Raw genomic sequence first — 15,112 nt, 5'->3', positions numbered from 1 at the left:
TTTAGCTCAGATTTTGCTTGGCAACCAAAACTGTGCTACAGTTGGCACATTTTCTGTTTACGAGATCACTAAATGAATGAAACAGCTGAATTATATAATTGTAGTACAACAAGCCTCTCCATTTAGCAAAAAAATTCCATTATCATTAAATCCTATCAAATTATGGGAACCAGAGTGATGCCATGAAAGCCCAATAGTGACAACAAAAAAATCATGAATATGGAACTTCCTCTTGTTCCCTTTCAAAGCACTTGATTGTTAAAACACGCAAACGCAGAGGAATGAATGGACCAGAACGCTGAAACATTGCTCATTTTCTCACTAGAGCTTGTTAAACAGCAGAATATACACATACTCAATTACGACATTTCTGTGCATCAGATTGCTGGTCTGGATGTGAGTTAGAGTTGCTTCATATCAGAATATCTCTCGCTATAGAACTGGGGTGTAACACTTGTTACAATTGGGTGAAATGAATAGTCAACGTTTAAACTTTGCAGACACAGCTCCAGACACGCTCTTAAGAACATGTTAGAGCCAATAATGGTGCATTTTAAGTCTGGCTTAATGCAACATAATGATATTGTACCCTGTTAACGTATTTGCAAACTTTTTTATGATACTTACATTGCATTACAAGCCATTAAAATAATCACATTTTAATGGTGCACTATGGAAGTTTTTTTTTATTTTATTTTTTTTTTATGAAAAGCTGAAAGGTTAAAAATTAACAAGAAACAATTATTGAGTACATTAATAAAAAAAATCTGCATTCAAAACTGTCCTTGGCTTACCCTGATTTGCAATGGAAAGCTTATAATAATGATTTATAATTAGATGGGAAACGTTTTACATTATTTGTCTTTGTATGTCATCGATGCTGTTATATAAACTCTTACATGTGATGTATTTAGGTGAAATCTAAACAAACTTTGCAACACACAAATTATGGCTACATAAGTGTTGTTCATGTTAGCAACATTAACAAAAAAAAATTCAACATACATAGATGAATTGTTCAGGATCTATAACATGTATTTAGAAAACAGATGAATTAGAATTTGTACTTTTTTAATTTGATTCCGATTTGTATGCTACAGTATGGAGCATGTACGTTTCCAGAAACTGGTGTAAAAATAGAAATAGAAATAGAGAGTGAGTCAGTTCTGTATGGTAAGAGTAGCCCAATCATTTCGATGCCATGAAATGGCTCTGCCGTTTCAGAATGACAGAGCAATTTGTTTGAGTCTTTCCTGAAGCACATCTTTTTTTCAGTAAATGTGTTCCCATCATGGTTTATGGAGCTTATGTGATTCTGTATAGTTTTTATGCATATTTTGAGAATCTGAAATGAATGATGGTGTTTCTATCCAGCATTTTTATGCAATATCCTCATATCTACATAAAAATGTGTGGATAGAAACTTAGCTAATAATATATTTAGCTTAACTTTAGCTTCCTAGATTCAGGTTTGGTTGCGGTCAAATAATATTATATTTTGGTTAAATGTATATTTGAATTTTATTTTTCAAGAAAAATTGGTGAGATCCAAAAATTAGCTGCCACCAAACACCTAGCAACCACTTTTCTAACTCTAATGTTAAGCTGAATAATCAATCAAGAGATACTGATTCATTTCTGCTTTTTTGGATGCATTTTGCATTTCAGTTTTTAATAATCATTCAAATAAATGTTGATTTAGACAGTTTGTTGCAGCCCTACTAACACTGATCCAGATTGATGTCTATCTTATCAATTACAATGAGACTGTAGCAACTGTTATCAGTGCAATCCTGCATAATTTCTCCCTTTAACTACTTCTTTCCATTCCACTTGTCCATTAACACAGTTTTGTTCAGTGCTTTGCTTTAGGAATGTAGAGAAAATGACACAAAATTCAGTTTTACTCCAGCACTGAGCATTTGTATAGGACTTAAGTTCATCCATGCAGGGAGATGGTACATATTTCACTGACATTAAAAACAACCGTACTATCAGTAGAAGGACTTCATCTGTCAAAACACCTTTCACCATAATAAGTCAGCCATCATTTCCTCTCTTAGGCACACAAGTGTGAAAACGCTTGTCAAAACCTCAGAGACGCCAAACAGGTTGAAACAAGTGTGCAGTTGAAAAAAAAAGTCAGCTATGTGTTAATGTACTCCACAGGCTTGAATAAAGTTGTTCATTCATTTGTATTATGCCTGTCATGTAAACAACAATGTTTGGTAAATGCCACCTGCATAAACCAATGATTTGTCAACAGTTTAAATGCCCTGTGTAGATCTTTATTGTATTTTTAAACCCCGAGCAGCTTGCGTTCTTACCGTAATTGTTGTTTTCAGTGCTGCACATTCGGGCCATCTCTGCGGGGTGGGCCTGTTTGGCAGTGCGCCCCTTTGACAAGCCAGAGGAAGGCTTCACCACCCGGGCACCGCTGGAGGTGTCCATGCCTGTTTGGGACACAAATAGATCAGGCCACCGGAAACTGCATTATCTGCACACAAACAACATAAACACAAAGAGGCTCTATCTATCTGCCTTTGTATCTATCTGTCTATCCATACATCCATTCCTCATGATTACTTGTATTTATTTATATATTTCAATATGCATCTGATCATAAAAAAAAGGAATTAATCAAGTTAAAACTTCAATCCAGAAGGGAAACGGGTAGTTAATTACAATGAATGAAGCCTGACAATGACTAATTAAAATAAACAGCGCTGATTAGAATGTGATCATACTTTCTTATTAACTCCAATGTCATTTCAGTTCTTCATCAGGTTTGGCCTAATAGGTCACTAATTTGTGTCTTTTTATACCACCATTAATTCACAGTTCTATTATTTGCTGAACAGTGGCCGGGCATATGGCTAATGTATGATTTATCACGTGTCAAAGGGGATTTTATGAACTCCACAGATAAATGTTTCATCTAATGCACACCATGGGAATGTCTCGCTGTCAGAGACGCTATAGTACATTTCCGGTGAGTGCTAATTGAGACAGTTCACTTCAGGCAATAAAGCGTGATGATGACAAACATTCATAAGACTAAGAGTTGAAAAGCTACTGTACATCTACGGACATACACACATACAGTACGTTTGAAAGAGATGTGAAATCAAGCTGTAACCCCTCTAACCATCACAGCATACTGCATGTGACAGGACGTGACAACCATTCCCTTTTAAAATGCCAACCAAAACAACAGGTACTGCTCACAGCTGTTCTATTAAAGCACAAAACAGGCCTGCATTATGCATCAGCAGATCACAGAACGGCCCTCCCATCACCTGACACACAGAGAAGAACCATAGATCTTCAAGTGCTGAAGATCATTACACCAAAATGATTTATGGCCCAGAGACTGAAGCTCATTTGTGAGCCAAAAGTTTATTTCAAAAAGGAAAAGAGCAATAATGTAATAGGAAAAACAGCCGGTAGGACTAAGTGCTATGGTATTTGGGGAATTTATCACACACTTTAGAAAGGCCTTCGATGAAGTGTGCCTACACAATCAGAGAATCACACAAGGCTCATTCCTGCTATGCAGCGCCTATCAAACTGTAACTTCTGCAGAATAAATGTGCTTGAGTTGTAATTTAAGCAAGTACTTCTATTTAAAGAAAGAAAAAATATATTATTGCAGACTTTCTGAACGCTCTTGTCAGAATCAAGAGCTTCAACATTATGAATTATAATGTCATTCTTTACACAATAAAAGCTAAATAAATAGAATGGTTACTTAAAAGAATGACAATCAAGAGCTGAAGTTAATAATTTCTCAGAGATTCAACGTACAATATGATGTCAACTTGAAGTTCACTTTTAAACACTCACCTAAAGGATTATTAGGAACACCTGTTCAATTTCTCATTAATGCAATTATCTAATCAACCAATCACATAGCAGTTGCTTCAATGCATTTAGGGGTGTGGACCTGGTCAAGACAATCTCCTGAACTCCAAACTGAATGTCAGAATGAGAAAGAAAGGTGATTTAAGCAATTTTGAGCGTAGCATAGTTGTTGGTGCCAGACGGGCCGGTCTGAGTATTTTTCACAGTCTGCTCAGTTACTGGGATTTTCACGCACAACTATGTCTAGGGTTTACAAAAGATGGTGTGAAAAGGGTAAACAGCCAGTATGCGGCAGTCCTGTGGAAGAAAATGCCTTGTTGATGCTAGAGGTCAGAGGAGAATGGGCCGACTGATTCAAGCAGATAGACGAGCAACTTTGACTGAAATAACCACTCGTTACAACCGAGGTATGCAGCAAAGCATTTGTGAAGCCACAACACGCACAACCTCGAGATGGATGGGCTACAACAGCAGAAGACCCCACCGGGTACCACTCATCTCCATCTAAATAGGAAAAAGAGGCTACAATTTGCACGAGCTTACCAAAATTGGACAGTTGAAGACTGGAAAAATGTTGCCTGGTCTGATGAGTCTGGATTTCTGTTGAGACATTCAGATGGTAGAGTCAGAATTTGGCGTAAACAGAATGAGAACATGGATCCATCATGCCTTGTTACCACTGTGCAGGCTGGTGGTGGTGGTGTAATGGTGTGGAGGATGTTTTCCTGGCACACTTTAGGCCCCTTAGTGCCAATTGGGCATTGTTTAAATGCCACGGTCTACCTGAGAATTGTTTCTGACCATGTCCATCCCTTTATGACCACCATGTACCCATCCTCTGATGGCTACTTACAGCAGGATAATGCACCATGTCACAAAGCTCAAATCATTTCAAACTGGTTTCTTGAACTTGACAATGAGTTCACTGTACTAAAATGGCCCCCACAGTCACCAGATCTCAACCCAATAGAGCATCTTTGGGATGTGGTGGAACAGAGCTTCGTGCCCTGGATGTGCATCCCACAAATCTCCATCAACTGCAAGATGCTATCCTATCAATATGGGCCAACATCTCTAAAGAATGCTTTCAGCACCTTGTTGAATCAATGCCATGCTGAATTAAGGCAGTTCTGAAGGCGAAAGGGGGTCAAACATAGTATTAGTATGGTATTCCTAATAATCCTTTAGGTGAGTGTGTATATATAGTATACACCCCCCCCCCCACACACACACATATATATATATATATATATATATATATATAATTTTTTTTTTTTTTATCAGACAGCATTGCATGTTTTAGAGTGGCACAAACCAGTTAATGCCACAGAACTTTACGAAGTTCACTGCTAGTATTTTTTAGATGTTAGTTCTGGGGGTTTTTCCCCCATAAAAAATGATGTCGCTTCCTAGAAGATGTCATAAGGACACAGCTTTTTTAAGTTTAAGATTTTACCAGAGACTAACATGATGGAAAGTCACACTGAGGGTACAGGAAGAATCTATATTGATGGTTAATCAAAACATTATTCCCAAGATTGCAACAACACAAAAATGAAGATGAAACACCTATAATGTTTCTTAAATTGCCACTTGTTCATCTTCATCCCACAACAAAATTCAACATTTCAACAAACTTTTAATAACCCAATATACTAATACATGACAGGGACATGAAAATGTAGGCCTATACTGCATAGTAAGGATGACCCACATAAGACTTTGTAAGTGCTCAAACAGTGTGTGAGTGTTTGTATGATATCTGACAGTTTACCCATAAACACCACAACACATCCTCCTATAGCTACTTCATTCCCAAAAAAGCTTTAACACCTCGTAACGCGTTAAACCAAGCTTGTTGCCTTTATTGGCAGTATTGACAGATAACCGACTTCTCGAAGACCACACCTACCTGGAAAGCCACCCAACACTGACGGGTGAGCGGGTGAGCGGGTCACCCACGTGGGGTCAGGCTGTAGCCTTTACTCTCGCGTCGCGCCGCTTGACTTTACATGGCAAACGCACCTGACGCGCGGGGGGTCGCGGACAGACGGGCGTCACGGTCGGTAGCCACACTCACGGCCCCCGCTGCGCGTGTCCGCGGAGGAGGAGGATGAAGAAGAAGGAGGAGGAAGAAAAAAAAAGCAAGCTGATGCAAATGCCCTCAAGCCGAGCACTTTCACCGTGTTTCCAGACTGCACCCGGAGCCCCTCTTCATTAATATGTAATCCACGAGCTCTCGCATTAAAAATCCAACTCAAAAGCACGCGCACAAATACGCCGCCAAAAATATGAAAATACAAGAAGCTTTCATAGGCAGTGAAGCAAAATGGCGACTTAAATACGAAGGAGGAGTAAAAAAAAAAAAAAAAAAAACTCGCGTCTGTTGCTAAAGGAGGCACGGGGATATGTTTAGTGCAGAAATCGAGGCTGGAAGACGTGAACGCGACGGAAAGCGGAGGGGAAGGCACAGCGTCGCGCGATCCCGGTCCTTACCTCGGGATAATGCGGTGTATTTGTTTGATAGGGATATTATCTCCGCGAGCGTGTACAGTAACAGTATGGGTGCTGGGACGCGCGCGTATATCCGCCGCTGCCTTTGACAGTGGTGACTACAGTCGGCAGGCAACTTGCAAACTCTCGCGTTATTATTTATGATCACTCATTTTGATATCAGGCCAATCATTTGGGTATTTCTGCATAATAAAGTCCCTGCCTGAATGGAAGCGTTTGATGCGGCTCCACGTCATGCCGCTCGCTTATGACGAAAAGGCTTCGGCCACAATGTATCTTTATAGCGGACACATCATATTACACAGCATTATTGTGAAGTAGTCTGTGCGATTCTAGTTTTGTAGAAAGGATGACTTAGTTTTTAGGGCAAGTTAATAATCTGAATATATATTCATATTATTATGACGTCGTCTACCTTTTGATAATATATAAATATATTATTTCATATGGATTTGCACATAAAATGTATTATTGTAAACAGCAATTGCTGGATTTTTGCTGTCCAGAATACGTCTTATCGCTGTATAATATTCGGTTTTGTTTTTGTTTGTTTCTGTGGCCTACTTGCCAAAGTAATATCTTTCGTTTCTGTCTACACTGTGATTAAATTAAACTTGTGTGTGTGGTAGATTGAAAAATCTAATATTATAATTCTATTTATCACCGTCCTATGCAGTAACATAAACGATTTTTTCCCCTCAAATTCTGTCTCACATCTCCGCCAAAAATGCACATGCAGTGCAAATTATTAATATTTATATTTTCTAAATAATTGTGAACAGGTGCCTCTCTTTCCACACCTACGTCATGGGGCTTAATAGAGACTTTGACCCATTATTATTATTTTCCCCCTTCAAATTATGACGTAATGTAAGCACCATCACTGCGTTCACCATGAGGGGGAGGCAAATGACCGCTTTTTCTGAGGATGTGGAAAAACTGGGTTGGGAAAAAGTGAAACCCCAAAACGAATTATAATTTTACACTGGCTAGATGGCATATTTGTTCAAAAACAGCATAAAAAAAGGAAAGAAAGAAAAGAAAATCAGAAGTCAACACACGAACGCCCTACTTTTAGAAGACAAGCTCTTGAATGTTCATGATTTGTTTACTTATCCCATCTGTTTTAGAGCATTAGTTTATTAATTCTAGTAATCATTCACTATCTAATTTACCAAAAGGGTTTCTCCATCATAAAGCTTTCTTCTCTCATAACAGTGTCTACTAGTCAGCAGTATAGTGCGAGATTATTTGACAGTAGGATGAGTTTATGACGGATGAAAACAGGTGATGAGCACTTGCCTGTCCCTCAAACCAACGTTCACATGACTTTAATAATGCACATGAAATCTAAATCCTATAGGCTTTTTCCTGGGAGATGACAGGTTTTGTATGTTATTAATTCGTCAGTCATTTCCAGCACTATTCTCCACAGCAGTCTAGGGACAGTCAGCACATGCACCTGGGACAGAGTAATGAAGTACTCTTTACATAATGAGTAGTTCATGTCATCTGGACACATTCCCATAGCCCGGTAGTAACAGGTTAATGCTCCAGCTGTATTAAGGCCATGAAATGAAGTGAAACAAGCTGTGTGAAGAACTGCTGCAGCTCTGAGTGCTGTTGAAATCCAAGAATAACTGAAGACCTGGAGAGAAATGTGTTTTTGCTGCTGCGATTGGCAGTGTGTGTGTTATTTTTGTTTGATAAAGAGCTGCTAGTTCAGATGGAGAGCAGTTTCCTTGATGATCCTTTTTGCATATAGAGAGAATGTGATTTATCTATCAATACACTTTCCAGGGGTCTTTATCTGGTATCCTTCGGCGGTCCACCATTTGTGGTTTGATCACAAGCTACTTTTTGAGGAAAAGAAATGTAAGTATGCAGTAAACAAAAAATACAATATTAAGCTCAGGTTACCATTAGCCTACATTTGATCAAGGCCAAAATCCTTCCCACATTAAAAAGCATCTAGGCCTATGTATTAAAACGTAAATGTACAGCAACTAGTATTATGATCATATTTGAAACCTTTTATTTATTTTTATCAATGATAAAAATAAATAAATGGTTTCAAATATGACTTTTTACACCAATGATGATTGTTTTAATGGCTGTGAAATGTAATAACTATTATGCAAAAGCTTTAATATGGTTCTCCAAGCGTGTTATAGGCCAGAGTTAAAATAAAGCATTTAATTTTATACAGCATAATGTGATTAACTGTAGTAACTGATTTGGACAATTTAGCTATTTTCCTCATATTAATTCATAGAATTATTGGTTATTTGATTTAAATGATTTAATGTGTATTTATATATATTTTAATATTATATTGATTATTTTATTCAAATAATATTAATTCTAAATAAATTTTATAAATCATATTAATGGTAATTATAAAATAATTGTAATATTAATTATACATTAATTATATATTTTTTCACTTTATTTGATATGAAATCATGTTTGTATAGTTGAAATACTCTTAGTAGTCTTTGTTAATATTTTGAATAAAATTTTATTTTTATACTTTATTTTTAATTTTAGTTGAAGTTTAGTAATTCCGCTGTTTTTTGTCATTTTATATATATTGTTGTTATTATTATTAGTATTATTTTGTATACTTTTTTTTAAGTTTAGTTCATTTTAGTTTTAGTTATTTTAGTACTGTCTCTTTCTCTTTATCTCCCTTTATCCATCATATAATGCAGCTGAAATGAAGGGTTATGGTTAAATACGGATCAGCAGAGCATAAATCTGCTTCCAGTGGTGCTGATATATTTGCATGTGTTGCTGATAAAGCAGAATGGTGTGATAGATCTTGAACACCATTAAGCAGATTTCTCAGCACTTGCTGGTCAGTTTCATCAGGTGTTCACTTACCTCGAGTCACGGCCCAGTGCCTGCAGCGGAGAGAGCAAATCAACGAGAAGAGTTAAATTATAAATTAGATGACATGAGAGATATGGGCCATACATGGGTTTGTGTCTGTTACAGTGATGATCAATCACACAGATCTTTCATCTTAAACAGATGGAGTGTGTAACATGTGTTTTGTGGAGCACAACATGAACAGAACCCAGAGGGAAAGTGCAGTCATATATCACAATAGAAGAGCAGTTCAGGGATCTCAAATAAATGCTGCTGTCACCAGCTCACTGACAGAGATGCATGCATCCATGCTGCGCCTGACTAGTCCTGTATTTGCCCCATCACAGACGGTGTTGTGAATAATGAAAGAGAACATACCAGGAAAGCCTTGCTATAATAGCATACAACGTTTGTACATAGACCCTACTGGGGGAAAATTCAGCTTGTTTGTTGGTTTTATAGAGGTATTGACCAGCTAATCCAGATTAAATCTGACCTGGACTTGATTTGTTTCTTTTTTCACTTCCTGATGAAAAACAGGAAGAATTTTTTTTTAACTTAGGCAGCATCTTAGAACTTCAGTTGTTGCTTTATTTATTTATTTATTATTATTTTATTTTTGATTTAATCATTCTTGTGTTCCCACAAAGAATGATATGAAAAGTAGTTACAAATGACCAAAAACTATAAGCTTCTGCCATCATTTTCTCAGAAAATAAAGGCTCAAAGGAAAAGTGGGTTTGCCAAAGCTGTGTCGATGGCATGGCACAAATGTAAATTATGAATTTACTCAAAAATACACTGAAAATGCAATTCATTTAGTGGATACAACTGACCTGAAATCAAAATATAAAGAATATTAGACAAATAAAATAAAGGAAAGCCCTTATTAATTTTTATTTATGTCACTATCATTTTTTTAAAGTGCTATTTTAACAAAACTGTTTCGTTTAATAAAAATTACTGATTATTAATATTTGACAATATTTGATATTTTTCGCCAAAGAAATCATCTTTTACAGTAATTTATCATTTCAAAGCAACTTCATGTAAATCATGCTTTAGTGCTTTACCATAGAGCAAGAGTTTGACATGGGGGTAATGACATTATAAAATGATGACAGAAGTGATCCTCTTGATTTTAGATTAGATTAGATTGACACTTTTCTTGAAAATGGAATAAAAGTTCAGCATGAAAACAAAGAGTACATGGTACACAGGTTTTAATTAAACTATGTTCATGCACACTCACGTGCAATCATTAGCCCCTTTCACACTGCCATTCCGGCAAATACACTGCCAGTGATTACCCGGGATATGTGCGTGCTTTCACACAGAACCCGTAAAGATCCCGTAACGACACGTGACATCATGGCGTGACGTGTAATGTACAAGTCGAAAACGCTAGGCACGTTATACTTTCACTGAAGCAAGCGAACGATCTCGGCGTCAGCGCGGAAAGTGAGGAACTAACTGATCTCTGCTTCGTTACAGTTTGCACATATTTTTTTAGTCGCGAACGTTGATCTTCCTTCAAAACAGCTGGTAAAAGAGTCGGGCGATAATGTGCGTCATCACTTCGACACGGCATTAGATCTGGCTTTTGTTCACACAGCGCTCGTCCCGGGTTGAACCCGGCAATGTTACTAGGTCCCCGACCCGGGTTCAATGCTGGAATCAATCCCGGGACGTGTTTGCTTTCACACAAAATGGGCTATTGAGACATGAAACGAAAATTATTGGATTTCTGATGCTGGATATTTTCAGGTGGCAGATTTGCTGCTGATTCCAGGAAAAAGACAAACTAGCCTCTGGACTGTGTCCCACTGCTCTAACTGCCCTCTGCACTGTCAGCTTCTGATTGTTTAACCCCTGAGCTCCAGCGCTGTCAGATACTGTCACATAACGTCACGGGCTGCTTATAATGCACACATTTGTGTGTGTCTGTGTTCCAAACACACAGATCCTTATGCGGCTACAATCCTCCGTGTCGTGTGGTAATTGCCTCTCAAGGGGGTGGTGGAGATCGACCGCTCTTTAATTATCAGTTTTTGTGACAGCTGCTTCCACAAGTGACACTCAGAGACACAAAAGTGTGGTGCACGCCAGACGCACGGCTCTGATCTCTGTGCACAGTCACTCAGGACCCTGGGCCGACACTCTTCCCTGCAGGGAACAAAGGAAAAGGTGGTGAAAAAGAGTTAAAGAGCCTGTGTGTGTTGTTGGTTTTTGTGTCCGAAATCCATCTTTGCACCAAGTATGTAGGTTTGAAATGAAGATTGAAAGCTATCTGGCTGTAAAATGAGCAGATAGATGAATAGTTATAGATATAATGAATAACGACTTCAGAAATCACTTGAGTGCATTGGGCAGGCTTTAATATAAAGTAATAATGAATAAGTATACGCCCTAAGAAAAGAATCTGTAGGAAAATGGGTAATATACTGGCAGAAAACTATACAGGGCAGCAAGCTGAATTAGTTACTGCTTCTGATGGCCAATATGAGCATGGTGACCTATCTGATTTCATGAATGAAACGGTCAGTCGGACTCAAGAAATTTTACTTTTAAAATACTTTTTACAACAAAAATTTTACTTTTGAAATTACTTTTTACAACAAAATATTAAACTTGAACATGTAATATGTGATGTTGTGCATTAATATGAAAATGAAATGGAATGTACCAAAACATTTATTGAAAGGAAAAATATGCAAATAACATGCAATATGCAAAAAGTCTGAATTTGTGAGATGTTAACTTAGAATTTCAAGAAAAATATCTGAATTGTGAGAGAAATTCTGAAAAAAGTTACAATTGTGAGATATAAACTCACAATTTAAAGAAAAAAATTCAGAATTGTTTTATAAATTAAGTCTAAACTGTAAGATATAAACTTGGAAAATGTGAAATTGTGATATATATAATCTAAACAGCTTTTTTCTTTGTGGCAGAAATGGTGTTCCATACAACACGGAAGCCTAATTCTGTAAAAGGATAAAAACTGCAAACAAATTGCTACATAAGGATTACAACGACTGTCCAATTCATCAAGCACATAAACTGTTCTTACGTCAGCAACAAAACTCACGTTTGAAATATGAATATGTCTAATTTATTCTAAAACCCACTGAAAACTCAGGAGAGAATCCATGGCTCGGAAATGCTAATTCGGTTATGGGTTTTAGGATACAAAGCATACAGCACTATTGAGAACTAAATGCTTTCGAGAGGCTTTAGAAGTGATTTCAAATCCTGAAAATGAGAAGGGGAGAAATAATGGATGCAGGCCAGATGCACACAGCGGGAAATAAACGGGTGATTACAGGAATGTGGAGGAGTTTGAGAAAAATCATAAAGATTGGCTTTCTTTTAAAATTTCTGGGCTGCCTAACTAAACAGTGTTTTTGACATCTTAACTATGCATCAGTCCTGTCTGAAAATGTTAAGCTAGTAGGCTAAGCAGTCATATGCATAAAGCCACACATAATTAAAAATACAAGGGAAAGGAAAGGATTTTCATATGTTTGTAGCCCACTGTATTCAGTCAGGATAAATAATACACTTGAGTTGGTTAAACTCAACAGTTAATTTAACCAATTACGTACATTTTACCTGATAACACATTTTGTAGGCACTTGTTTTTGAAAAGTTGAAAAAGGCTGGCATCAAGCAAGACAACAGGAAAACATGTTTGAGATAGATATAGTTAAGCTAAAAACTATATTATAATTCATTGTCCGTGGGTCTGTTGAAGTGAATCAGCTTTCTGTTGTGTGACCAGGGCCCTCATTTATCAACAGTGCGTAGAAAAGGTTCTATATTTTGTCCAACGAATGAAATTTAGAATGTGCCTAAGTACAAGAAAATCCGCATTTATCAAACGTGCGCATGCAGTTCTTACGCACATGAGTAAGCAATCATTGTTGATAAATACCACATGTGCGTAAGTACCATGCTCGTTCACATTCATGGTCATTAGCATTCGGAAACGCCTCCAATTAACCATATATGGTGACAACACTTCCCTTTAAAAATTACGTGATTGTGTTTTTTCCTCACTGCAATAATATGGCAAAGAGAGCAAAGAAGAGGAACTTCACAAACACAGAATTAGAGATACTTGTAAATGAAGTTGAATCCAACCAACAGATATTGTTTAGTTCATTCACTGCAGGAGGAATTACAAATAAAATAAAAAATGCTGCACCAATGCAGTTAATTCCGTTGGGTCTGAGGAGAGAACTGTCCCAGAAATAAATAAAAAAATGGTTTGATATTAAAGTATTGGCTAAAAAACGTGTCACAGCACACAGACGAGAAATGTCCGCAACTGGAGGAGGACAGACAACAACGGAACTTTCCCCATTGGACAACCGCATAGCCTGCTTCATCGGAGACACGGCTCTGTCCGGGATTACTAAGGACAGTGACACTGATGCTCTTGCGACAGAACAAACCGGGCCATCTAACACCCAAAGTAAAGGTAAAATAAACCAACTAGAATAGGATATTGTGTTTGCATACATTTTATTTCAATTTGTAAACTTTTATTGAAATCATTCATAGGATAAACTCAAATTAATGTGAACATGTGTTTCCTTAATAGCGACACCCGTTGTGCCTGAGGAGCTTGAGGAGCCGGGCTCATCCATTGCCCCTTCCATGCGCCGTGCGCCAAGAGTGCTGAGTGAGGCAGTGCTACAAAATCAAGAGGAAACAACAAAATCCATTAATGACCTAAAGGATCAACTGAGCAACATAACGAATGTATTGATTCAAATCAACGAGTCTCTGAAACATATTGCCTCTTGCGCAAATACAATTGCTAATAAACCATAAACCGCTGACTAATGTGATTTCAGTTATTGGTTTCCAAGAATCTGCAAAACACAAAATGAATTCGCTGTATGTTTCTGCACTCGACCAATGGCCAGACTTACCTAAAATGTCTGTATGATCCTCTATCTTGTCTGAATGCCAGCGGCATTAGGAGGTGGCAGGGGCACTGCATCGGGCATAGGGCCGTCTGGTCTTGGGGGTTCCTGCAGAGGGATGCCCTGTCTGATGGCCAAGTTGTGTAGCACACTGCAAGCCATTATGATTTTGCATGCTTTTTCTGGCTGATACTGCAGTGTCCCTCCCGTGTTTGACAGACACAGCCATCGTCCTTTCAGCAGGCCTATTGCGCGCTCAACTGTGCTCCTTGAGCGCGCATGGGCACGGTTGTACGCCTGTTCCTGCTCGGTCCTCGGGTTGGTTAGGGGGGTCATTAGCCATGGCTTTAGTGGGTAACCTTGATCACCTAATGATGAAATAGTTTTAAGTAATTGTACATAGCCCTACACTAGCATTTTAAACATGTTGTAGCCTTAAATTCACCAATGAGCCAGCCATCCTCAACAGCGCCTTCTTGGAGACGCACACCCACAGAGCTATTCTGCAGAACGAACGAGTCGTGTGTTCCCCCAGGCCACTGCGCAACGACGTTTAATAACAACAAATTTGCATCACAAATTATTTGCACGTTAACAGAATGAAACCCTTTCTATTTACATAATTAAATTCGTTGGGTGCTTTTATGGCGATGTGGGTGCAGTCTATAGCTCCAATTATGTTTGGGAATCTAGCAATGGCATGAAAGTCCCGTTTTATTGCGGCTTGTTGAGGATTTCGATAAGGGAACTGGATGTAGGTTGGGGCCAAGGAAATAATTGCATCCAACACTGCCGGCATGATCCTACTCACTGATGGCTGGGATATACCACATATGTCTCCAACCCATACATGCCAACCCTCCCTAATTTTCCGGGAGACTCCCGAATTTCAAAGCCCCACCTGAAAATCTCCCGGACCGACC

At 38.1% G+C, this 15,112-nt stretch overlaps 1 protein-coding gene across 1 annotated transcript in view; it reads right to left on the bottom strand.

Annotated features, from left to right (window-relative positions):
• LOC132128913 (zinc finger protein 512B-like) overlaps window positions 1-6,792 on the bottom strand; it is an 86,337-nt gene extending 79,545 nt beyond the window's left edge. Inside the window, exons 1-2 of the mRNA XM_059540313.1 lie at window positions 5,777-6,792; window positions 2,328-2,453 (exon numbers count right to left, since the gene is read on the bottom strand). Coding sequence (XP_059396296.1) covers window positions 2,328-2,451 — 124 coding nt within the window. The 5' untranslated portion in view covers window positions 2,452-2,453; window positions 5,777-6,792. The remainder of the gene's footprint in view (window positions 1-2,327; window positions 2,454-5,776) is intronic.
• Between the last annotated feature and the right edge of the window lie 8,320 nt (window positions 6,793-15,112).

This window comes from Carassius carassius, chromosome 46 (assembly GCF_963082965.1).
Source record: "Carassius carassius chromosome 46, fCarCar2.1, whole genome shotgun sequence".
Lineage (NCBI taxonomy): Eukaryota > Metazoa > Chordata > Actinopteri > Cypriniformes > Cyprinidae > Carassius > Carassius carassius.
Note: the sequence above shows the minus strand (reverse complement) of the source record. Positions and strands in the feature narration are given on the sequence as shown.